Genomic DNA, 26,671 nt, shown 5'->3' on the forward strand with positions numbered 1-26,671 from the left:
AATACCCCCAGTAGTAGCACCACTAATACACATAATGTCCACAATAGTAGCACCACTAATACACATAATGTCCACAGTAGTTGCACCCCTAATACACATAATGCCCACAGTAGTAGCACCACTAATACACATAATGCCCACAGTAATAGCACCCCTAATACACATAATGCCCACAGTAGTAGCACCCCTAATACACATAATGTCCACAGCAGTAGCGCCCCTTAGACAATGCCCACAGTAGTAGCACCACTAATACACATAATGCCCACAGTAGTAGCACCCCTAATACACATAATGCCCACAGTAGTAGCACCCCTAATACACATATTGTCCACTGTACTGGAAATGCCCACAGTGGTAGTGCTCCTTATATAGAGCCCATAGTAGTGGTGCCACTTATACAATGCTTCCAGTAGTAGTGCCTCTTATGTTCCCAGGAGTGATGCCCCTTATGAAGTGCCCCCTATACAATGCCCTCATTAGTAGTGCCCCCAGTAGTAATGCCCTTAGTGGTAATGCCTCCATGTAGTATTGCCCCCAGTAGTAATGCCCCCAGTCATTTAGTCCCCTGTAGTTTAGCCCCAGTGGTAATGCCCCCAGTAGTTATGCCTCCAGTGGTAATGCCCCCCTGTAGTTTAACCCCCAGTGGAATGCCCCTGTAGTCATCATAGCCCCTGTAGTCATAGACCCCAGTAGTTTAGACCCACCCCCTGTAGTTTAGCACCCCAGTGGTAATGCCCCCAGTAGCTTAGCCCCTATAGTTATGCCTCCACTAGTTTAGCCCACATGCAGTTTGCACACAGTAGTTAGCCCCTATGTAGTTTGCCCCCAGTAGATAGCCCTTATGCAGTTTGCCCCCATTAGTCAGCCCCTATGTAGTTTGCCCCCAGTAGTTAGCCCCTATGTAGTTTGCCCCCAGTAGTTAGCCCCTATGTATTTTGCCCCCAGTAGTTAGCCCCTATGTAGTTTGCCCCCAGTAGTTAGCCCCTATGTAGTTTGCCCCCAGTAGTTAGCCCCTATGTAGTTTGCTCCCTGAAGTTAGCCCCTATGTAGTTTGCCCCCAGTAGTTAGCCCCTATGTATTTTGCCCCCAGTAGTTAGCCCCTATGTAGTTTGCCCCCAGTAGTTAGCCCCTATGTAGTTTGCCCCCAGTAGTTAGCCCCTATGTAGTTTGCCCCCAGTAGTTAGCCCCTATGTAGTTTGCTCCCAGAAGTTAGCCCCTATGTAGTTTGCCCCCAGTAGTTAGCCCCTATGTAGTTTGCCCCCAGTAGTTAGCCCCTATGTAGTTTGCCCCCAGTAGTTAGCCATTATGCAGTTTGCCCCCATTAGTCAGCCCCTATGTAGTTTGCCCCCAGTAGTTAGCCCCTATGTAGTTAGCCCCTATGTAGTTTGCCCCCAGTAGTTAGCCCCTATGTAGTTTGCCCCCAGTAGTTAGCCCCTATGTAGTTTGCCCCCAGTAGTTAGCCCCTATGTAGTTTGCCCCCAGTAGTTAGCCCCTATGTAGTTTGCCCCCAGTAGTTAGCCCCTATGTAGTTTGCCCCCAGTAGTCAGCCCCTATGTAGTTTGCCCCCAGTAGTTAGCCCCTATGTAGTTTGCCCCCAGTAGTCAGCCCCTATGTTGTTTGCCCCCAGTAGTTAGCCCCTATGTAGTTTGCCCCCAGTAGTTAGCCCCTATGTAGTTTGCCCCCAGTAGTTAGCCCCTATGTAGTTTGCCCCCAGTAGTCAGCCCCTATGTTGTTTGCCCCCAGTAGTTAGCCCCTATGTAGTTTGCCCCCAGTAGTTACCCCCTATGTAGTTTGCCCCCAGTAGTTAGCCCCTATGTAGTTTGCCCCCAGTAGTTAGCCCCTATGTAGTTTGCTCCCAGAAGTTAGCCCCTATGTAGTTTGCTCCCAGAAGTTAGCCCCTATGTAGTTTGCCCCCAGTAGTTAGCCCTTATGCAGTTTGCCCCCATTAGTCAGCCCCTATGTAGTTTGCCCCAGTAGTTAGCCCCTATGTAGTTTGCCCCCAGTAGTTAGCCCCTATGTAGTTTGCCCCCAGTAGTTAGCCCCTATGTAGTTTGCCCCCAGTAGTTAGCCCCTATGTAGTTTGCCCCCAGTAGTTAGCCCCTATGTAGTTTGCCCCCAGTAGTTAGCCCCTATGTAGTTTGCCCCCAGTAGTTAGCCCCTATGTAGTTTGCCCCCAGTAGTTAGCCCCTATGTAGTTTGCCCCCAGTAGTTAGCCCCTATGTAGTTTGCTCCCAGAAGTTAGCCCCTATGTAGTTTGCCCCCAGTAGTTAGCCCCTATGTAGTTTTCCCCCAGTAGTTAGCCCTTATGCAGTTTGCCCCCATTAGTCAGCCCCTATGTAGTTTGCCCCCAGTAGTTAGCCCCTATGTAGTTTGCCCCCAGTAGTTAGCCCCTATGTAGTTTGTCCCCAGTAGTTAGCCCCTATGTAGTTTGTCCCCCGTAGTTAGCCCCTATGTAGTTTGTCCCCCGTAGTTAGCCCCTATGTAGTTTGCCCCCAGTAGTTAGCCCCTATGTAGTTTGTCCCCAGTAGTTAGCCCCTATGTAGTTTGCCCCCAGTAGTTAGCCCCTATGTAGTTTGCCCCCAGTAGTTAGCCCCTATGTAGTTTGCCCCCAGTAGTTAGCCCCTATGTAGTTTGCCCCAGTAGTTAGCCCCTATGTAGTTTGCCCCAGTAGTTAGCCCCTATGTAGTTTGCCCCCAGTAGTTAGCCCCTATGTAGTTTGCCCCCAGTAGTTAGCCCCTATGTAGTTTGCCCCCAGTAGTTAGCCCCTATGTAGTTTGCCCCCAGTAGTTAGCCCCTATGTAGTTTGCCCCCAGTAGTTAGCCCCTATGTAGTTTGCCCCCAGTAGTTAGCCCCTATGTAGTTTGCTCCCAGAAGTTAGCCCCTATGTAGTTTGCCCCCAGTAGTTAGCCCCTATGTAGTTTGCCCCCAGTAGTTAGCCCCTATGTAGTTTGCCCCCAGTAGTTAGCCCTTATGCAGTTTGCCCCCATTAGTCAGCCCCTATGTAGTTTGCCCCCAGTAGTTAGCCCCTATGTAGTTTGCCCCCAGTAGTTAGCCCCTATGTAGTTTGCCCCCAGTAGTTAGCCCCTATGTAGTTTGCCCCCAGTAGTTAGCCCCTATGTAGTTTGCCCCCAGTAGTTAGCCCCTATGTAGTTTGCCCCCAGTAGTTAGCCCCTATGTAGTTTGCCCCCAGTAGTCAGCCCCTATGTAGTTTGCCCCCTGTAGTTAGCCCCTATGTAGTTTGCCCCCAGTAGTCAGCCCCTATGTTGTTTGCCCCCAGTAGTTAGCCCCTATGTAGTTTGCCCCCAGTAGTTAGCCCCTATGTAGTTTGCCCCCAGTAGTTAGCCCCTATGTAGTTTGCCCCCAGTAGTTAGCCCCTATGTAGTTTGCCCCCAGTAGTTAGCCCCTATGTAGTTTGCTCCCAGAAGTTAGCCCCTATGTAGTTTGCTCCCAGAAGTTAGCCCCTATGTAATTAGCCCCCAGTAGTTAGCCCTTATGCAGTTTGCCCCCATTAGTCAGCCCCTATGTAGTTTGCCCCCAGTAGTTAGCCCCTATGTAGTTTGCCCCCAGTAGTTAGCCCCTATGTAGTTTTCCCCCAGTAGTTAGCCCCTATGTAGTTTGCTCCCAGAAGTTAGCCCCTATGTAGTTTGCCCCCAGTAGTTAGCCCCCTATGTAGTTTGCCCCCAGTAGTTAGCCCCTATGTAGTTTGCCCCCAGTAGTTAGCCCTTATGCAGTTTGCCCCCATTAGTCAGCCCCTATGTAGTTTGCCCCCAGTAGTTAGCCCCTATGTAGTTTGCCCCCAGTAGTTAGCCCCTATGTAGTTTGTCCCCAGTAGTTAGCCCCTATGTAGTTTGCCCCCAGTAGTTAGCCCCTATGTAGTTTGCCCCCAGTAGTTAGCCCCTATGTAGTTTGCCCCAGTAGTTAGCCCCTATGTAGTTTGCCCCAGTAGTTAGCCCCTATGTAGTTTGCCCCAGTAGTTAGCCCCTATGTAGTTTGCCACCAGTAGTTAGCCCCTATGTAGTTTGCCCCCAGTAGTTAGCCCCTATGTAGTTTGCCCCCAGTAGTTAGCCCCTATGTAGTTTGCCCCCAGTAGTTAGCCCCTATGTAGTTGTAGTTTGCCCCCAGTAGTTAGCCCCTATGTAGTTTGCCCCAGTAGTTAGCCCCTATGTAGTTTGCCCCCAGTAGTTAGCCCCTATGTAGTTTGCCCCCAGTAGTTAGCCCCTATGCAGTTTGCCCGCAGTAGTTAGCCCCTATGTAGTTTGCTCCCAGTAGTTAGCCCCTATGTAGTTTGCCCCCAGTAGTTAGCCCCTATGTAGTTTGCCCCAGTAGTTAGCCCCTATGTAGTTTGCCCCCAGTAGTTAGCCCCTATGTAGTTTGCCCCCAGTAGTTAGCCCCTATGTAGTTTGCCCCAGTAGTTAGCCCCTATGTAGTTTGCCCCCAGTAGTTAGCCCCTATGCAGTTTGCCCCAGTAGTTAGCCCCTATGTAGTTTGCCCCCAGTAGTTAGCCCCTATGCAGTTTGCCCCCAGTAGTTAGCCCCTATGTAGTTTGCCCCCAGTAGTTAGCCCCTATGTAGTTTGCCCCCAGTAGTTAGCCCCTATGTAGTTTGCCCCTAGTAGTTAGCCCCTATGCAGTTTGCCCCCAGTAGTTAGCCCCTATGTAGTTTGCCCCCAGTAGTTAGCCCCTATGTAGTTTGCCCCCAGTAGTTAGCCCCTATGTAGTTTGCCCCCAGTAGTTAGCCCCTATGTAGTTTGCCCCCAGTAGTTAGCCCCTATGTAGTTTGCCCCCAGTAGTTAGCCCCTATGCAGTTTGCCCCCAGTAGTTAGCCCCTATGTAGTTTGCCCCCAGTAGTTAGCCCCTATGCAGTTTGCCCCCAGTAGTTAGCCCCTATGCAGTTTGCCCCCAGCAGTTAGCCCCTATGTAGTTTGCCCCCAGTAGTTAGCTTCTATGCAGTTTGCCCCCAGCAGTTAGAGTTGGAAGCCGGAGGTCAGTACTGAGCTCCTGCCTCTGGCTTCCGCTGTGGAGAGAGAGCCGGGCGCCCGCTGGTAACACAATCTCAGCAGGCGCCCGTCATCTCCCTGCGGTGCCGGCACACATTGGGTTAGGTGAGCCGGAGGAGGCGGAACTGCGTTCCGTCTCCAAATAGAACTGACGGCTCACTTTAACCCCTGCCTTTCACTTCCATGTTGAACAACCTAAAGCAGTGGTTCCCAAACTCGGCCCTCAAGGCACCCTACCAGTCCAGGTTTTAAGGATTTACATGGGTGAGCACAGATGGTTAAATCAAATTGACTCAGGTACTAATCAAGGGCCTAATTCAGACCCTGTCGCTGATGTACAAAAATCGCTATGAAGCGATTTTTGCACAACTGTGCATGCGCGCATCTGCAGGGTCCTACACACAGTTTAAGACCTGGAGTGGGCGGGGACGGGGCGTCAACACTGCGTTTTGTGGGCGTCGACGCTCCGGTTTAGGTGCGCTGTCCGTACAACGGAGGCGTGTCCAGATCATTGCTGGGATGGGTCGCGGCGGCTGCGTGATATCACACGCAGCCGCTGCAACCTTTAAGATGGCGGGTTTCAAGGATGGAGCTTTTTTCCAATGATACGGTATGTATAGTAAATGAGAAAATAAAGTTTAAACATGGAGAGTTATAAGGTTTGCTCTACAAACGCTTGTACCTCTGAACATAGGGGGTAATTCAGACCTGATCGCAGCAGCAAATTTGTTAGCAGTTGGGCAAAACCATGTGCAGTGCAGGTGAGGCAGATGTAACATGTGCAGAGAGAGAGAGATTTAGGTGGGGTTTGTTCAAACTGAAATCTAAATTGCAGTGTAAAAATAAAGCAGCCAGTATTTACCCTGCACAGAAACTATATAGCCCACCCAAATCTAACTCTCTCTGCACATGTTACATCTGCCCCACCTGCAGTGCACATGGTTTTGCCCATTAGCTAGCAAAGTTGCTGCTGCGATCAGATCTGAATTAGGACCACAGATAGGGGGCCACTACGCGGAACGTATCCTTACTTGGTCAATATTAACATTACAGAAGTAGTAATTATATACACTGCCTATCCTGAGTCATTCCCATTCTCACCCCCAACTCATACAATAGTGACCAGTGGCGAGAGTCTTGCAGCAATACATATTATGCTGAATGTTATTACACTTGCCTGTCGATATCATTTCCGTGCATATTCCCTGTACCGTACACAACAATACTTGCCCCACTCCTGCTGCCCGTTGGTGCACTTACCTTGTCATGCTTTTGCTGGTCCCTCGTCTTTGTATCCAATATGTGATATGGAGTTTCCGATTCCTTGTTAAGGTAATAGACCAGTCTAGAAGGCAGTGTGATTTCTTTGTGCACGTCATTGCTCCGATTGTGGTTGGTGCTCGCTCTGCCGCTGTTATTGCGCTGTGATGCCCGTTCTTCATCTGCCAGGGTACTAGCAGCGCCTCCTGCGGTCTCGTTGTGGTGCGGAGCTGGTGGGGAAAGAAACATTTTCTACATTCAGTCACGGTCAGTAAGAGGAACCAGCACAGCTGCACACTGGGAAGTCAGAGAGGAACCAGCACAGCTGCACACTGGGAAGTCAGAGAGGAACCAGCACAGCTGCACACTGGGAAGTCAGAGAGGAACCAGCACAGCTGCACACTGGGAAGTTAGGGAGGAACCAGCACAGCTGCACACTGGGAAGTCAGAGAGGAACCAGCACAGCTGCACACTGGGAAGTCAGAGAGGAACCAGCACAGCTGCACACTGGGAAGTTAGGGAGGAACCAGCACAGCTGCACACTGGGAAGTCAGGGAGGAACCAGCACAGCTGCACACTGGGAAGTTAGGGAGGAACCAGCACAGCTGCACACTGGGAAGTCAGAGAGGAACCAGCACACTGGGAAGTCAGAGAGGACCCAGCACAGCCGCACACTGGGAAGTCAGGGAGGAACCAGCACAGCTGCACACTGGGAAGTTAGGAAGGAACCAGCACAGCTGCACACTGGGAAGTTAGGAAGGAACCAGCACAGCTGCACACTGGGAAGTCAGGGAGGAACCAGCACAGCTGTACACTGGGAAGTCAGAGAGGAACCAGCACAGCTGCACACTGGGAAGTTAGGGAGGAACCAGCACAGCTGCACACTGGGAAGTCAGAGAGGAACCAGCACAGCTGCACACTGGGAAGTCAGAGAGGAACCTGCGCAGCTGCACACTGGGAAGTCAGGGAGGAACCAGCACAGCTGCACACTGGGAAGTCAGAGAGGAACCAGCACAGCTGCACACTGGGAAGTCAGGGAGGAACCAGCACAGCTGCACACTGGGAAGTCAGAGAGGAACCAGCACAGCTGCACACTGGGAAGTTAGGGAGGAACCAGCACAGCTGCACACTGGGAAGTAAGAGAGGAACCAGCACACTGGGAAGTAAGAGAGGAACCAGCACACTGGGAAGTCAGAGAGGAACCAGCACACTGGGAAGTCAGGGAAGAACCAGCACAGCTGCACACTGGGAAGTCAGAGAGGAACCAGCACAGCTGCACAATGGGAAGTCAGAGAGGAACCAGCACAGCTGCACAATGGGAAGTTAGGGAGGAACCAGCACAGCTGCACACTGGGAAGTCAGAGGGGAACCAGCACAGCTGCACACTGGGAAGTCAGAGAGGACCCAGCACAGATGCACACTGGGAAGTCAGAGAGGAACCAGCACAGCTGCACACTGGGAAGTCAGAGAGGAACCAGCACAGATGCACACTGGGAAGTCAGAGAGGAACCAGCACAGCTGCACACTGGGAAGTCAGAGAGGAACCAGCACAGCTGCACACTGGGAAGTCAGAGAGGAACCAGCACAGATGCACACTGGGAAGTCAGAGAGGAACCAGCACAGCTGCACACTGGGAAGTCAGAGAGGACCCAGCACAGCTGCACACTGGGAAGTCAGGGAGGAACCAGCACAGCTGCACACTGGGAAGTCAGGGAGGAACCAGCACTGCTGCACACTGGGAAGTCAGGGAGGAACCAGCACAGCTGCACACTGGGAAGTCAGGGAGGAACCAGCACAGCTGCACACTGGGAAGTCAGGGAGGAACCAGCACAGCTGCACACTGGGAAGTCAGGGAGGAACCAGCACAGCTGCACACTGGGAAGTCAGAGAGGACCCAGCACAGCTGCACACTGGGAAGTCAGGGAGGAACCAGCACAGCTGCACACTGGGAAGTCAGAGAGGACCCAGCACAGCTGCACACTGGGAAGTCAGGGAGGAACCAGCACAGCTGCACACTGGGAAGTCAGACTTTTAATGAAATACAGATTTGAATTGTCCTGTTATTTCTTCCGTCATCTAATTGATACTTGTAATTAAGCTATTTAACGTCAACTAAAATTGGAGAGTGTATAATTACATTGTAAGTAATCTGCCATTTACTTTTTACAAAATCTACTCATAGTTACATCACTGCTATAAATTTGTATCTGATGATGTCATAAAGTTACATCTCTGACCTTGTAATTTCTGAATCCAGATTAACTGCCAGGTCACGTCCCCAGTGTCAGTCCCAGGGTCCATGTCAGGGGTAGTATCGGGGTCTATCCCCAGGGGTAGTATCGGGGTCTATCCCCAGGGGTAGTATCGGGGTCTATCCCCAGGGATAGTATCGTGGTCTATCCCAAGGGATAGTATCGGGGTCTGTCCTCAGGGATAGTGTCAGGGTCTGTCCCAAGGGATAGTATTGTGGTCTGTCCCAAGGGATAGTATTGGGGTCTGTCCCAAGGGATAGTATTGGGGTCTGTCCCAAGGGATAGTATTGGGGTCTGTCCCAAGGGATAGTATTGGGGTCTGTCCCAAGGGATAGTATTGGGGTCTGTCCCAAGGGATAGTATTGGGGTCTGTCCCCAGGGATAGCATTGGGGTCTGTCCCCAGGGATAGCATTGGGGTCTGTCCTCAGGGATAGTATCGGGGTCTGTCCTCAGGGATAGTATCGGGGTCTGTCCTCAGGGATAGTATCGGGGTCTGTCCTCAGGGATAGTATCGGGGTCTGTCCTCAGGGATAGTATCGGGGTCTGTCCTCGGGGATAGTATTGGGGTCTGTCCTCAGGGATAGTATCGGGGTCTGTCCTCAGGGATAGTATCGGGGTCTGTCCTCAGGGATAGTATCGGGGTCTGTCCTCAGGGATAGTATCGGGGTCTGTCCTCAGGGATAGTATCGGGGTCTGTCCTCAGGGATAGTATTGGGGTCTGTCCCAAGGGATAGTATTGTGGTCTGTCCCCAGGGATAGCATTGTAGTCTGTCCCCAGGGATAGCATCGGGGTCTGTCCTCAGGGATAGTATCAGGGTCTGTCCCCAGGGATAGTATTGGGGTCTGTCCTCAGGGATAGTATTGTTGTCTGTCCCCAGGGATAGTATCGGGGTCTGTCCTCAGGGATAGTATCGGGGTCTGTCCTCAGGGATAGAATCGGGGTCTGTCCTCAGGGATAGTATTGGGGTCTGTCCTCAGGGATAGTATCAGGGTCTGTCCCCAGGGATAGTATCAGGGTCTGTCCTCAGGGATAGTATCAGGGTCTGTCCCCACGGATAGTATCGGGGTCTGTCCTCAGGGATAATATCGTGGTCTGTCCCCAGGGATAGTATCGGGGTCTGTCCCCAAGGATAGTATCGGGGTCTGTCCTCAGGGATAGTATCGGGGTCTGTCCTCAGGGATAGTATCAGGGTCTGTCCTCAGGGATAGTATCAGGGTCTGTCCGCAGGGATAGTATTGGGGTCTGTCCCAAGGGATAGTATTGTGGTCTGTCCCCAGGGATAGCATTGTGGTCTGTCCCCAGGGATAGCATCGGGGTCTGTCCTCAGGGATAGTATCAGGGTCTGTCCCCAGGGATAGTATTGGGGTCTGTCCTCAGGGATAGTATCGTGGTCTGTCCCCAGGGATAGTATCGGGGTCTGTCCTCAGGGATAGTATCGGGGTCTGTCCTCAGGGATAGTATCGGGGTCTGTCCCCAAGGATAGTATCAGGGTCTGTCCTCAGGGATAGTATCGGGGTCTGTCCTCAGGGATAGTATCAGGGTCTGTCCTCAGGGATAGTATTGGGGTCTGTCCCAAGGGATAGTATTGTGGTCTGTCCCCAGGGATAGCATTGTGGTCTGTCCCCAGGGATAGCATCGGGGTCTGTCCTCAGGGATAGTATCAGGGTCTGTCCCCAGGGATAGTATTGGGGTCTGTCCTCAGGGATAGTATTGTGGTCTGTCCCCAGGGATAGTATCGGGGTCTGTCCTCAGGGATAGTATCGGGGTCTGTCCTCAGGGATAGTATTGGGGTCTGTCCTCAGGGATAGTATCGGGGTCTGTCCCCAGGGATAGTATCAGGGTCTGTCCTCAGGGATAGTATCGGGGTCTGTCCCCAGGGATAGTATCAGGGTCTGTCCTCAGGGATAGTATCGTGGTCTGTCCCCAGGGATAGCATTGGGGTCTGTCCTCAGGGATAGTATTGGGGTCTGTCCTCAGGGATAGTATCGGGGTCTGTCCTCAGGGATAGTATTGGGGTCTGTCCTCAGGGATAGTATTGGGGTCTGTCCCCAGGGATAGTATCAGGGTCTGTCCTCAGGGATAGTATCAGGGTCTGTCCCCAGGGATAGTATCAGGGTCTGTCCTCAGGGATAGTATCAGGGTCTGTCCCCAGGGATAGCATCAGGGTCTGTCCTCAGGGATAGTATTGGGGTCTGTCCTCAGGGATAGTATCGTGGTCTGTCCTCAGGGATAGTATCGGGGTCTGTCCCCAGGGATAGTATCGGGGTCTGTCCTCAGGGATAGTATCGGGGTCTGTCCCCAGGGATAGTATCGGGGTCTGTCCTCAGGGATAGCATCGGGGTCTGTCCCCAGGGATAGTATTGGGGTCTGTCCCAAGGGAAAGTATTGGGGTCTGTCCCCAGGGATAGCATTGGGATCTGTCCCCAGGGATAGTATTGGGGTCTGTCCTCAGGGATAGCATCGGGGTCTGTCCCAAGGGAAAGTATTGGGGTCTGTCCTCAGGGATAGCATCGGGGTCTGTCCCCAGGGATAGTATCGGGGTCTGTCCCAAGGGAAAGTATTGGGGTCTGTCCTCAGGGATAGCATCGGGGTCTGTCCCCAGGGATAGTATCGGGGTCTGTCCCAAGGGAAAGTATTGGGGTCTGTCCCCAGGGATAGCCTCGGGGTCTGTCCCCAGGGATAGTATTGGGGTCTGTCCCCAGGGATAGTATCGGGGTCTGTCCTCAGGGATAGTATCGTGGTCTGTCCTCAGGGATAGTATCGGGGTCTGTCCCCAGGGATAGTATCGGGGTCTGTCCTCAGGGATAGCATCGGGGTCTGTCCCCAGGGATAGCATCGGGGTCTGTCCCCAGGGATAGTATCGGGGTCTGTCCCAGGGATAGTATTGGGGTCTGTCCTCAGGGATAGTATTGGGGTCTGTCCTCAGGGATAGTGTCAGGGTCTGTCCTCAGGGATAGTATCGGGGTCTGTCCCCAGGGATAGTATTGGGGTCTGTCCTCAGGGATAGCATCGGGCTCTGTCCCAGGGATAGTATCGGGGTCTGTCCCAGGGATAGTATTGGGGTCTGTCCCCAGGGAAAGTATTGGGGTCTGTCCCCAGGGATAGTATTGGGGTCTGTCCCAAGGGATAGTATTGGGGTCTGTCCCCGGGATAGCATCAGGGTCTGTCCCAAGGGATAGTATTGGGGTCTGTCCCCAGGGATAGCATCGGGGTCTGTCCCCAGGGATAGTATCGGGGTCTGTCCCCGGGATAGCATCAGGATCTGTCCCAAGGGATAGTATCGGGGTCTGTCCCAAGGGATAGTATCGGGGTCTGTCCTCAGGGATAGCATCGGGGTCTGTCCCCAGGGATAGTATCGGGGTCTGTCCTCAGGGATAGCATCGGGGTCTGTCCCCAGGAATAGTATCGGGGTCTGTCCCAGGGATAGTATTGGGGTCTGTTTCCAGGGATAGCATCGGGGTCTGTCCTCAGGGATAGCATCGGGGTCTGTCCCCAGGGATAGTATTGGGGTCTGTCCAGAGGGATAGTATCGGGGTCTGTCCAGAGGGATAGTATCGGGGTCTGTCCTCAGGGATAGCATCGGGGTCTGTCCCCAGGGATAGTATCGGGGTCTGTCCCCAGGGATAGTATTGGGGTCTGTCCCCAGGGATAGCATCGGGGTCTGTCCCCAGGGATAGTATTGGGGTCTGTCCCCAGGGATAGTATTGGGGGTCTGTCCTCAGGGATAGCATCGGGGTCTGTCCCCAGGGATAGTATCGGGGTCTGTCCCCAGGGATAGTATTGGGGTCTGTCCCCAGGGATAGCATCGGGGTCTGTCCCCAGGGATAGTATTGGGGTCTGTCCCCAGGGATAGTATTGGGGTCTGTCCCCAGGGATAGTATTGGGGGTCTGTCCTCAGGGATAGCATCAGGGTCTGTCCCCAGGGATAGTATTGGGGTCTGTCCCCAGGGATAGCATCGGGGTCTGTCCCCAGGGATAGTATTGGGGTCTGTCCCCAGGGATAGTATTGGGGGTCTGTCCTCAGGGATAGCATCAGGGTCTGTCCCAAGGGATAGTATTGGGGGTCTGTCCTCAGGGATAGCATTGGGGGTCTGTCCTCAGGGATAGTATTGGGGTCTGTCCTCAGGGATGGTATTGGGGTCTGTCCCCAGGGATAGCATTGGGGTCTGTCCTCAGGGATAGTATCTGGGTCTGTCCTCTGGGATAGTATTGGGGTCTGTCCTCAGGGATAGTATCGGGGTCTGTCCTCAGGGATAGCATCGGGGTCTGTCCCCAGGGATAGTATCGGGGTCTGTCCTCAGGGATAGCATCGGGGTCTGTCCCAGGGATAGTATTGGGTTCTGTCCCCAGGGATAGCATCGGGGTCTGTCCCCAGGGATAGTATTGGGGTCTGTCCCCAGGGATAGTATTGGGGGTCTGTCCTCAGGGATAGCATCAGGGTCTGTCCCAAGGGATAGTATTGGGGTCTGTCCTCAGGGATAGCATCGGGGTCTGTCCTCAGGGATAGTATCGTGGTCTGTCCTCAGGGATAGTATTGGGGTCTGTCCTCAGGGATAGCATTGGGGGTCTGTCCTCAGGGATAGTATTGGGGTCTGTCCTCAGGAATAGTATTGGGGTCTGTCCCCAGGGATAGCATTGGGGTCTGTCCTCAGGGATAGTATCTGGGTCTGTCCTCTGGGATAGTATTGGGGTCTGTCCTCAGGGATAGTATAAACTATCAACTATTGTCTTCCACAACTCAAGTTGGGCAGACAATAATGTGGAAAGGGGAACAACACTGATCCCATTTGTAGGCGACCGTCCAGTGACCACCGCACACTGCACTACGGCAACTGCTGCCGACCGGTTAAATTGAATTGATTTTTGTCATTAAATAAAACCTTCCTTATAAGCAGGCAGAGCCCGGGGAGTGGACCACGTGAGGTGGGCAGCATATGTCCCCGAGCCAGCGCCTATAGGATATTGGCCATGTATGGACGCTGGCCCGGTAGCTGTACTGATAGTACGACAGGGACTGTTATCCCAGCTGCAGGTGGGTCCCCCCTCTTGCTAGTAGATGATGGCACTGTGCCATGTTCCAGGTGATTTTACAGAAGGACGGGTAAGATTTGTGAATGTGTGTGGTCTACGCCCCCTGCACCGCACATACTGCACCCATTATAGGTACTCCTATGGCATCAGGGGCTCATTGAGTGGCTGCTGAGCCCTGACTGGAAGGAATTATTATTACCTGTAAGCAAGGTGTTCTCACACCCGCACGCTATATAATCCTCTGCACAGCATCAATCTCCATACAGTCACAAAACCAGCTGCCAGCGCAACACAAGTCGTATCAGGGAGCAATCCCCCATCACGCTCACACATCCACTTTCTTTCCTCAGCGCTAAGTGTCCTCATCTCTCCGATAACCCCCAATCCTGCATCCTGTGAGGCTTCAAATGTGAATAAATGTTCCAAGTAGGAGCCAGCAATCGGTTTAGATTGTTTTGTATAAAGTTCAAGAAAACAAAAATGTTCTGTAAAACCTGATGTATTGGTGATGACCCAGTGCGCCGACACAGCTGGGGGCATTCACTCATCAATGCTTTTCTAACAATAAAATGATATGTCAGGAAAAGTCAGATGACCATGGCGTCTGTACTGGCATATTCCACGATTTAGGTCAACTAAACTAACCCTCCCCTATACACCTAATGCCCTTACCCTCCACCCCCTCCGGCAGCCTAACCCTAACCCTCCCCCCACAGCCTAACCCTAACCCTTCCCCCACAGCCTAACCCTAACTCTCCCCCCACAGCCTAACCCTAACCCTCCTCCACAGCCTAACCCTAACCCTCCCCCCACAGCCTACCCCTAACCCTCCCTCCGGCAGCCTAACCCTAACCCTCCCCCACAGCCTACCCCTAACCCTCCCTCCGGCAGCCTAACCCTAACCCTCCCCCACAGCCTAACCCTAACTCTCCCTCCACAGCCTAACCCTAACCCTACCCTATACACCTAATGCCCTTACCCTCCACCCCTCCGGCAGCCTAACCCTAACCCACACAGCCTAACCCTCCCTCCGGCAGACTAACCCTCCTCCCACAGCCTAACCCTTCCCCCACAGCCTAACTCTAACCCTCCCCCCACAGCCTACCCCTAACCCTCCCTCCGGCGGTCTAACCCTAACCCTCCCCCCACAGCCTAACCCTCCCTTCGACAGCCTAATCCTAACCCTCCCCCAACAGCCTAACCCTAACCCTCCATCCGGCAGCCTAACCCTAACCCCCCTCTTACAGTCTAACCCTCCCTCCGGCAGCCTAACCCTCCCCCCCTCAGCCTAACCCTAACCATCCCCTCTCTCAGCCTAACCCTAACACTTCCCCCACAGCCTAACCCTCCCTCCGGCAGCCTAACCCTCCCCCCCACAGCCTAACCCTTCCCCCACAGCCTAACCCTAACCATCCCCTCTCTCAGCCTAACCGTAACACTTCCCCCACTGAGATAATTGGGTGACAACAATGAGGGTTAGGTGCCGTTGTAGGAGGTATGGGTTAGAAGATAGTCTAAGAGAGAGGAAAGTACATGAGGGGAGAGGGCCCTGCTCGTGAGAGCTTACATTCTAAAGGGGAGCAGCAGACAGACATGGGTGATTAAGGCAGGGGCGAGATGGGCGGCCATCCCAGGGCCCCCACACCCTACATTTTGCAGGAGTCTCCTTTCGGCAGCTCAGCTGTTCAGTAACAGCAGCCGCCGAGTAGCTCCTGCCCAGTCAGTCTCGCGGGACAGGGAAATCCCGTGAGACAGTGACTGCAAGCCGCCGGACAGCCTGCGCTCCCTGCTGCAATGTAAGTGAAGATGTGTGTGTGTGTGTGTGTATGTGCGTGCATGCGGGCACGGCCCCGGGAGGGAGGGGGTGGGGGCGAGGACTTTACCAGAAATCATAGGTGGGGGCCCCCACAATCTACATTGCCCTGGACACCCTCCACCCTTAATCCGGCCCTGGGTAACAGTGAGCGTGGAACAGAGCATTAGTATGAGATTTGGCTGGCTTTGGTGAAGAAGTGGGTTTGAAGTTTTGCAGAGAGGTGGAGAGTCTGAGGGGGAGAGCAGAGCTGGCCCTAGGCATGGGCAAACTAGGCAAATGCCTAGGGCATTTGGTATGCCTAGGGTCACAAGCAGCTTCTGCTGATTAAAATGATATGCGGCATGCCTATATTCTGTGTGTGACTGCGGCTGTATCTGCATACGAAATGCTAGTTTACAATGTATTTCTGGATATTACTATAACGTAGCATTTCGTATGCAGATACAGCCACAGTCACACACAGAATATAGGCATGCCACATATCATTTTAATCAGCAGAAGCTGCTTCTGCACCCTATCCACATAGCAATGCAAATAAGATGCATTTTCATCAAAAAAGGCGCCTGTTGTTAGCAGAGCTGCCAGCTGACTCATGCCAGGCATCTCCTGCTGCATGGCGTATTGAGGCAAGATGTATAAGGACACATCTGTATCCAAGCAGAGGCAGAGGTCACAGTGTTAGCGGCCGTGTGAGTGCTGTGTGCGGGTGGGTTGGTTGTGCAATAGTGTTCGGCATATGTGTAACTGGCAATAAGTGTGTCATATGTATAAATGCAATACTAATGTGTGGCAAATGTGTAACGGACATTGGTGGTCATTCCGAGTTGTTCGCTCGCAAGCTGCTTTTAGCAGCTTTGCACACGCTAAGCCGCCGCCTACTGGGAGTGTATCTTAGCTTAGTAAAATTGCGAACGAAAGATTAGCAGAATTGCGAATAGACACTTCTTAGCAGTTTCTGAGTAGCTCCAGACTTACTCGGCAACTGCGATCAGTTCAGTCAGTTTCGTTCCTGGTTTGACGTCACAAACACTCCCAGCGTTTACCCAGACACTCCCCCGTTTCTTCAGACACTCCCGCGTTTTCCCCAGAAACTGCAGCGTTTTTTCACACACACCCATAAAACGGCCAGTTTCCGCCCAGAAACACCCACTTCCTGTCAATCACATTACGATCACCAGAACGAAGAAAAAACCTTGTAATGCCGTGAGTAAAATACCTAACTGCATAGCAAATTAACTTGGCGCAGTCGCAGTGCGAACATTGCGCATGCGCAATTAGCGGAAAATCACTGCGATGCGAAGAAAATTACAGAGCGAACAACTCGGAATGAGGGCCATTATGTGTGTCATTATGTGTATAAGAGCATTAATAATGTGCGGCATATGTGTAAGGGACATTATGTGTATATGGGCATTAATAAAAGTTGGCATCATATGTAAGGTGCATTATGTTTATAAGGACATTAATCATGTGTGTCATATGTAAGGGGTATGTGTGTGGTATTATGTGTATAAGGTGCTCTACTGTGTGGCGTAACATATAGAAAGGGCACTACTGTGTGGTCTAATGTGAATAAAAAGCAATATGGTGTAGTGTAATGTGAATAAGGAGCAATTTAGTGTGATGTAATGTGAATAAGGGGCACTATTGCATGATAAAATGTGAATAAAGTTGCACTACTGTGCGGCGTAATTTGAATTGGAGTTGCTATTGTGTGGCCATTCTCCTTCCTAGCAAAAACACACCCCATTTTGGGCTGTGTGCTGAATGTGCGCACTGGTCCTATTTAAAATATAGGGGGTAGGAAAACCAAAATGAGGACTGCTATGGGTGAAGGGTGATGGTGCTGGGAAAGGGGCGCAGGGTCAGTGGTGGAACTAGCGGTGGTGCTAGGGGGCACCAGCCAAAAACTTGCCTAGGGCATCATATTGGTTCTGGGGGAGAGGTAGGGAATTCCAGAGGTAGGGAGCAGCACAGGCAAATTCTTGTGTAGGCTGGAATAGGAGGAAGTAACCAGTTGGCAGGAAAGGTGGAATGTACTATTTGTGGAGTGAAGAGCACGGGTAGGAATGTAAAGGGAAATAAGGTCAGAGATGTAGATGGGAGAGGAATGGGTGAGGGCTTTATAAGTGAGTGAGAGAAGCTTGAATTGGATTCAGAAGGGGAAGGGAAGCCAGTGAAGGGCCTGAGTAGTCAGCTAATTCAGTCATGTGACTCAGGTCACCAATCCACGTGCAGCAAGGGGTATAAAAGGCGTTCCAGGTGACCTAGCAAACGGCCACTGCAATGTTGCTTTCTCGCTATGTCCCTCGACCCCTGATTTTCTTGATCAGCCTTGTCGTTAAGAAAAGCTTTCGCTTGTCTCCGGTCCCAGCCTGACCTGCAGCGCTACTGGTCCCAGCCAGCCACCATCACGCCTGGTCTGCAGCACTACAGGTCCCAGCCAGCCACCAGCCAGTCTGGTTAATCCAGATACTAGATAACAGCTGTACTCCTCCCTGCACCTATGGGAGCTACGCCCTGGTCTGGCTGTAAAAATAAGAATTTACTTACCGATAATTCTATTTCTCGTAGTCCGTAGTGGATGCTGGGGACTCCGTCAGGACCATGGGGGATAGCGGGCTCCGCAGGAGACAGGGCACATCTAAAAAGCTTTTTAGGTCACATGGTGTGTACTGGCTCCTCCCCCCATGACCCTCCTCCAAGCCTCAGTTAGGTACTGTGCCCGGACGAGCGTACACAATAAGGAAGGATCTTGAATCCCGGGTAAGACTCATACCAGCCACACCAATCACACCGTACAACTTGTGATCTGAACCCAGTTAACAGTATGATAACAAAACGAAGTAGCCTCCGAAAAGATGGCTCACAACAATAGTAATAACCCGATTTTTGTAACAATAACTATGTACAAGCATTGCAGACAATCCGCACTTGGGATGGGCGCCCAGCATCCACTACGGACTACGAGAAATAGAATTATCGGTAAGTAAATTCTTATTTTCTCTAACGTCCTAGTGGATGCTGGGGACTCCGTCAGGACCATGGGGATTATACCAAAGCTCCCAAACGGGCGGGAGAGTGCGGATGACTCTGCAGCACCGAATGAGAGAACTCCAGGTCCTCCTTAGCCAGAGTATCAAAATTTGTAAAATTTTACAAACGTGTTCTCCCCTGACCACGTAGCTGCTCGGCAAAGTTGTAATGCCGAGACTCCTCGGGCAGCCGCCCAGGATGAGCCCACCTTCCTTGTGGAATGGGCATCTACATATTTCGTCTGTGGCAGGCCTGCCACAGAATGTGCAAGCTGAATTGTACTACAAATCCAGCGTGCAATAGACTGCTTAGAAGCATGAGCACCCAGCTTGTTGGGTGTATACAGTATAAACAGCAAGTCAGACTTTCTGACTCCAGTCGTCCTAACTATATATATATATATATATTTTTAGGGCCCTGACCACGTCTAGTAACTTGGAGTCCTCCAAGTCCCTAGTAGCCGCAGGCACCACAAGAGGTTGTTTCAGGTGAAAACGCTGACACCCCTTTATGAAGAAACTGGAGACGAGTCCCAGTTCTGTCCTGTTCAAATGGAAAATTTTAATATGGGCTTTTGTAAGACAAAGCCGCCCATTCTGACAATCGCCTGGCCGAGGCCAGGGCTAACAACATGGTCACTTCCCATGTGAGATATTTGTCAACAGCATGGTCACTTTCCATGTGAGATATTTCAAATCCACAGATTTGAGCGGTTCAAACCAATATGATTTTAAGAAATCCCAACACTATGTTGAGATCTCACGGTGCCCCTAGGGGCACAAAAAAGCTGTATATGCAATACATCCTTTACAATCTGGACTTCAGGAACTGAAGTCAATTCTTTCTGGAAGAAAATCTACAGGGCCGAAATTTAAATGTTAATGAACCCCAATTTGAGGTCCAAAACACTCCTGTTTTCAGGAAGTGTAGAAATCGACCTAGTTGAATTTCCGTCGTGGAGCCTTCCTGGCCTCACCCACGCAACATATTTTCACCACATGTGGTGATGACGTTGTGCGGTCACCTCCTTCCTGGCTTTGACCAAGGTAGGTATGACCTCTTATGGAATGCCTTTTCCCCTCAGGATCCGGCATTCAACCGCCATGCCGTCAAACGCAGCCGCGGTAAGTCTTGGAATAGACATGGTACTTGCTGAATCAAGTCCCTTCTTAGCTCCCCAGGCCCTTAGTCCTCTGTGAGCATTTCTTGAAGTTCCGGGTACCAAGTCCCTCTTGGCCAATCCGGAGCCACTAGTATAGTTCATACTCCTCTATGTCTTATAATTCTCAATACCCTGGTTATGAGAAACAGAGGAGGGAACACATACACAGACTGGTACACCCACGGTGTTACCAGGACATCCACAGCTATCGCCTGAAGGTCTCATGACCTGGCGGAATACCTGTCCCGTTTTTTGTTCGGGCGGGACGCCATCATGTCCACCTTTGGTCTTTGCCAACGGTCCACAATCATGTTGAAAAAACTTCCCTATGAAGTTTCCACTCTCCCGGGTGGAGGTCATGCCTGCTGAGGAAGTCTGCTTCCCAGTCGTCCACTCCCGGAAAGAACACTGCTGACAGTGCTATCACATGATTTTCCGCCTAGCGAAAAATCCTTGCAGTTTTCACTGCCCTCCTGCTTCTTGTGCCGCCCTTCTGTTTACGTGGGCGACTGCCGTGATGTTATCCCACTGGATCAATACCGGCTGACCTTGAAGCAGAGGTCTAGCTAAGTTTAGAGCATTATAAATTTGCTCTAAGCTTATTTATGCGGAGAGAATTCTCCAGACTTAATCACACTTCCCTGGAAATTTTTTCCCTGTGTGACTGTTCCCCAGCCTCTCAGGCTGGCCTCCGTGGTCACCGGCATCCAATCCTGAATGCCGAATCTGCGGCCCTCTAGAAGATGAGCACACTGTAATCACCACAGGAGAGACACCCTTTTCCTTGGATATAGGGTTATCCGCTGATGCATCTGAGGATGCGATCCGGACCATTTGTCCAGCAGATCCCACTGAAGAGTTCTTGCGGGAAATCTGCCGAATGGAATTGCTTCGTAATAAGCCACCATTTTTACCAGGACTCTTGTGCAATGATGCACTGACACTTTTCCTGGTTTTAGGAGGATCCCGATTAGCTCGGATAACTCCCTGGTTTTCTCCACTGGGAGAAACACGTTTTTCTGGACTGTGTCCAGACTCTTCCCTAAGAACAGTAGACGTGTCGTCGGAAAAAGCTGCGATTTTGGAATATTTAGAATCCACTCGTTCTGTCGTAGAACTACTTAAGATAGTGCTACTCCGACCTCCAACTGTTCTCTGGACCTTGCCCTTATCAGGAAAGCGTCCATGTTTCTTTTAAGAAAAAACCTCATTCCGGCCATTACCTTGGTAAAGACCCGGGGCGCCGTGGACAATCCAAACGGCAGCGTCTGAACTGATAGTGACAGTTCTGTACCAGGAACCTGAAGTACCCTTGGTGAGAAGGGCAAATTTGGACCTGTAGGTAAACGTCCCTGATATCCAGTGACATCATATCGTCCCCTTCTTCCTGGTTCGCTATCACTGCTCCGAGTGACTCCATCTTGATTTGAACGCTTGTATGTAAGTGTTCAAATATTTCAGATCTCACCGAGCCGGTTGGCTTCAGTACCACAATATAGTGTGGAATACTACCCCCTTCCTTGTTGTAAGAAGGGTACTTTGATTATCACCTGCTGGGAATACAGCCTGTGAATTGTGTGAGGGGGAGACGTCTCGAATTTCCAATGTACACCTGGGATATTACATGTAGGATCCCGGAGTTCCCTTGCGAGTGTTGCTGAAACTCTTGAGATGACCCCCTACCGCACCTGAGTCCGCTTGTACGGCCCCAGCGTTATGCTGCGGACTTGGCAGAAGCCGTGAGGAGCTTCTGTTCCTGGGAATGAGCTGCTTGCTGCAGTCTTCTTCCCTTTCCTCTCCCCCTGGGCAGATATGACTGGCCTTCGCCCGCCTGCCCGTATGGGGACGAAAGGACTGAGACTGAAAAGACTGTGTCCTTTTCTGCCAATATGTGACTCGGGGTAACAAAAGGTGGAATTTTCAGCTGTTGCCATGGCCACCAGGTCCAATGGACCGCCCCTTTATACGGCAATACTTCCATATGCCGTCTGGAAACTGCCTCACCTGACCACTGTCGTGTCTTCGTCTGGCAGATATGTACATCACATTTACTCTTGATGCCAGAATGCAAATATGCCTCTGCGCATCACACATATATAGAAATGCATCCTTAAAATGCTCTATAGACAATAAAATCCTGTCCCTGTCAAGGGTATCAAAATTTTCAGTCAGGAAATCCGACCAAGCCCCCTCAGCGCTGCACATCCAGGCTGAGGCGATTGCTGGTCGTAGTATAACACCAGTATGTGTGTATATACTGTTATGATATTTTCCAGCTTCCTATCAGCTGGCTCCTTGAGGGCGGCCGTATCTGGAAACGGTAACGCCATGTTTTTTATAAGCGTGTGAGCGCCTTGTCCACCCTAAGGTGTGTTTTCCAACTCGCCCTTACTACTGGCGGGAAAAAAGGGTATACCGCCCATAACTTTCTGTCGGAGGAACCCCACGTATCATCACACACTTCATTTAATTTATCTGATTTAGGCAAAACTACAAGTAGTTTTTTCCCACCCTACAAAATACCCTTATTTGTGGTACTTGTGGTATCAGAAATACGTAACACCTCCTTCATTGCCCTTAACATGTAACTTGTGGCCCTAAAGGAAAAATACGTTTGTTTCTTCACCGTCGACACTGGGGTCAGTGTCCGTGTCAGTGTCTGTCGACCGACTGAGGTAAATGGGCGTTTTTACAAGCCCCTGACGGTGTCTGAGACGCCTGGACCGATACTAATTTGTCCGCCGGCTGTCTCATGTCGTCAACCGGCTTGCAGCGTGTTGACATTATCACGTAATTCCATAAGTAAGCCATCCATTCTGGTGTCGACTCCCTAGAGAGTGACATCACCATTACAGGCAATTTTCTCCGTCTCCTCACCAACATTTTCCTCATACATGTCGACACACACGTACCGACCTACAGCACACACATACAGGGAATGCTCTGATAGAGGACAGGACCCACTAGCCCTTTGGGGAGACAGAGGGAGAGTTTGCCAGCACACACCAAAAGCGCCATAATGTATATAACAACCCTAGAAGGTGTTGTTTCTATATATGGGCTCTTAATATATAATTATATCGCCAATTTATGCCCCCCCTCTCTTTAACCCTGTTTCTGTAGTGCAGGGGAGAGTGGGAGCCTTCCTCACCAGCGGAGCTGGTCAGGAAAATGGCGCTGAGTGCTGAGGAGAATAAGCTCCGCCCCTTTCACGGCGGGCTTTTCTCCCGGTTATTAGGAAAACTGGCCTGGGTTAAATACATACATATAGCCTTAATGGCTATATGTGATGTATTTATTTGCCAAATAGGTATTTATATTGCTGCCCAGGGCGCCCCCAGCAGCGCCCTGCACCCTCCGTGACCGTGTCAGTGAGCCGTGTAGCAACAATGGCGCACAGCTGCAGTGCTGTGCGCTACCTCTCTGAAGACTGTGAAGTCTTCTGCCGCCTGTTTCCGGACCTCCGTTCCGCCGTCTTTCTTCAGCGTCTGTAAGGGGGATCGGCGGCGCGGCTCCGGGACGAACCCCAGGCTGACCTGTGTTCCGACTCCCTCTGGAGCTCAGTGTCCAGTAGCCTAAAACTTCAATCCTCCTGCACGCAGGTGAGTTGCAAGTCTCTCCCCTAAGTCCCTCGTTGCAGTGATCCTGTCGCCAGCAGGAATCACTGATTAGAAACCTAAAAAAAAACTTTACTAAACAGCTCCTTAAGAGAGCCATCCAGTTTGCACCCTTCTCGGACGGGCACAAAAACCTAACTGAGGCTTGGAGGAGGGTCATGGGGGGAGGAGCCAGTACACACCATGTGACCTAAAAAGCTTTTTAGATGTGCCCTGTCTCCTGCGGAGCCCGCTATCCCCCATGGTCCTGACGGAGTCCCCAGCATCCACTAGGACGTTAGAGAAACTTAGTGATGTGATAAGTGATAGAACAAATGAAAAACACCGGAGCAATTGGCATCCCATATATCTGTGGATAAAAGCTTATGGAGCCTTGTCCCTAGTGGCCATCCCTACTCCACACTGGTAATGTATCATGATATCCGGCTTTAAAAAAGCAATCAGGTCCTGTATAAGTTCCAAAGGTATAATACATCCCATTGTGAAGCAATTGCCCTGGTGCTTCTTAATGCTGCCTGTGCAATGTAGTGGACAGGGATAATTGTAAGCTCTTGGAATTAGTGTTCATCTGCATAACTGGATGTAAGCACAGTTAGTATTTCTGCATTCTTGTATGGTCAAGATGTTTGTACGGGATCCGTTCAATTTGGGATACTGACAGCGGAATCCCGACAGCCAGCACTGCAGGGGGAGGGGGGGGCAGATATAACATGTGCAGAGAGAGTAAGATTTGGGTGGGTTATATTGTTTCTGTGCAGGGTAAATACTGGCTGCTTTATTTCTACACTGCAATTTAGATTTCAGTTTGAACACCCCCCCCCACCCAAATCTAACTCTCTCTGCACATGTTACATCTGCCACACCTGCAGTGCACATGGTTTTGCCCACCTGCTAACAAATTTGCTGCTACGATCAGGTCTGAATTAGGCCCCTAGCCTGGAAAGGCGGATATTAAACTGTATAATATTATTATAGTTATGTAACCATATAAATTATACCCCATGCTCTAACGCACTGAATATTACGCACAGGCTGCAGAAACAGTTTTTATTCTACCTTGCAGAAAACAAACAGGAAGGGTAATTAAAAAGGTGAAGTCGCTTACGGAATTATTTTCTTGTCTACCAAGAAGCGTAATAAGCTGCTGAAGTAACAATGCATCAAGTTGTGCTGACTTCTCAAACATGGAAACCGAGGACGCAGGAGTTTTATGATGTCCAGCGCGGAACTGACAGACATCCTTCCCCGTCACTCTGTAAGGTGAGTGCTCCCTCCTACTTACAGCAGCACGGGTAAGGATGTTTACTGCCCACAGACAGCTGCCCAGGTTACCTTACAAAGTTGTCATTTGGAAGCAATGAGCAGCAACTACATATAAGTTTATTATTTGCCTCGCGCTATATGCCCGTCCTGTTACTTCTACTTATGCTAATTGTGCACTATTTGCATACAATGTATCTGTTTTTCTTCATTAAAAAAATGATGTCATTTCTGGGTGTTTTGCCCCTATATATATATATATATATATATATATATATATTCAAGGTGGAAAAATAGAATTCCGGGTCTTCCAGCTCACCCAGAGCCAGCAGGAAGTCAGAAGCAGAAAAGGGATTTAAAACTCCCAAACACCCACTGCACGTTGCACTGATGCCTGATAGAGGCCAGCGAGTAGGATGCAGCTCTGTAGTGCCAGGGGAGCATGGTGGATGGTGGCTGCAGGTCGTTGCAGCGGGAAGACTGCATACCTCCCGACTGTCCTGATTTTCGCAGGATAGTCCCTTTTTTTGGGACTGTACCGCTGTCCCACCCACGGGCCGCAGTGTCCCACGGTGGTGGTGGGGTGGGGGGCAGTTGGGAGGCTCTTGTCATCGCTGCTCTGCTTAGCAGAGCAGCGGTGAATAGACTATTCAATGAAGAAAAAGGGAGAGGGGGCATGCCAGCGGCTCACAGAGCGCTGGTCATGCCCCCTTTAGTGATGACAAACGGGGGCGTGACTCATGAACGCACGACTGCCGCGAGGCCACTCCCTTTTTCGGGCAAGCGCAGGAGTCCCACTTTTACATTTGGAAATGTTGAGAGGTATGTGACTGTGGAGCGGGCCTGGCCAACCTGTGGCTCTCCAGCTGTTGTGAAACTACACATCCCAGCATGCACTGCCACAGTTTTAGCATTTCCTAATAGCAAAAGTGTAGAAGGGCATGCTGGGACTTGTAGTTTCGCAACATCTGGAGAGCCACAGGTTGGCAGGGCCTGCTGTAGAGCATGGCCGGTACTAAGACATTTACTTTCTTTTGTTCATTTTATACAGCGCAATATATATACAGCGCAGAGATGGCGCGGCACTCCGGTGATTTGCAGACGGATTCAATATGAGAGACAACGTTTCAATGCCCGTTAATAGTGTGGCATTTTCATCAGGTACAGTAATACAGGGCACTGAAACGTTGTCTCTCATATTGAACCCGTCTGCAAATCATTGGAGTGACGCACCATCTCTGCGCTGTATCTACTTATGTACCGGACCCCTGTATATACTGTGCCGGCCCCCTGTTTGTTTCTCTCTCTCTCTCTCTCTCTCTCTCTCTCTCTCTCTCTCTCTCTCTATATATATATATATATATGTTCTAGTGATAAATCAGTTGCGCCTTCAGTGTTTGTGAATAAAACTTTGTGAATCCTTTAGTGGTAGTAAAAGTATGCGTACCAGACATATGTAGAAAATTCGCTTTGTTTAAAAAGTCTTTGCATCTGGATGTTCTTTATTCGCACTGTCTCTCCATTCCCATCCGTCCGGTCATTGGTGTGGAGTTTGTACGTATATGCAAAAAGACAGTGTGTCAATGTGCTGCTCTTTATAAGAGTGACTAAGTGCTGTTTTTGTGCAAAATTAGCAATAAAGTGAATATGTGCAAAGAGAGGTGCTGTGAGTGCTTTGTAAAAAGCATATAAGCAATTAAAGATGAGTTTTGAAACTTGCAGTGTGCTGATTCCCTTTTTCCTTAGGTAATGTGCTTATATACCATTTTTTAAAAGGTGCAGCACCAAGTATCTCAGTGTTTAAATGAGAGATATGTAAATATGAGGCACTTACATCTATAATTGCAATGGGTTAACAAGATGCTGCCATCATTCCGTCATCAGGCCATTGACCCCTGAGGAAGTCCCAGAGATGATTTAAAGGGACGAAACGCGTTGGGCATACACCGGCACTCCGCTCCTATCTGAGGAAATATACAGATAAGCTTATATGAACTTTTAAATTGTACGAGTCCATCTATGTGTTTCTGTCGTTTTATGTATTATTAAATGTTTTTTTAAATAATACTGCACTATCAGAGGCTTTTCCTTCCCACATGGGACTTTTTTAAAGGTTTATAGACCTGATGACGGAATGATGGCAGCATCTTGTTAACCCATTGCAATTATAGATGTAAGTGCCTCATATTTACATATCTCTCATTTAAACACTGAGATACTTGGTGCTGCACCTTTTA

General features: G+C 50.6%; 1 protein-coding gene across 5 annotated transcripts in view; it reads right to left on the reverse strand.

Moving 5' to 3' along the window:
* ADAM23 (ADAM metallopeptidase domain 23) overlaps window positions 1-26,671 on the reverse strand; it is a 282,388-nt gene that overhangs the window by 245,611 nt on the left and 10,106 nt on the right. For all 5 annotated transcript variants that reach the window (XM_063932697.1, XM_063932698.1, XM_063932699.1 and 2 more), the window contains exon 2: window positions 6,259-6,488. In XM_063932697.1, coding sequence (XP_063788767.1) covers window positions 6,259-6,488 — 230 coding nt within the window. The remainder of the gene's footprint in view (window positions 1-6,258; window positions 6,489-26,671) is intronic.

Source organism: Pseudophryne corroboree, chromosome 7, assembly GCF_028390025.1.
Source record: "Pseudophryne corroboree isolate aPseCor3 chromosome 7, aPseCor3.hap2, whole genome shotgun sequence".
In the NCBI taxonomy this organism is placed as follows: domain Eukaryota; kingdom Metazoa; phylum Chordata; class Amphibia; order Anura; family Myobatrachidae; genus Pseudophryne; species Pseudophryne corroboree.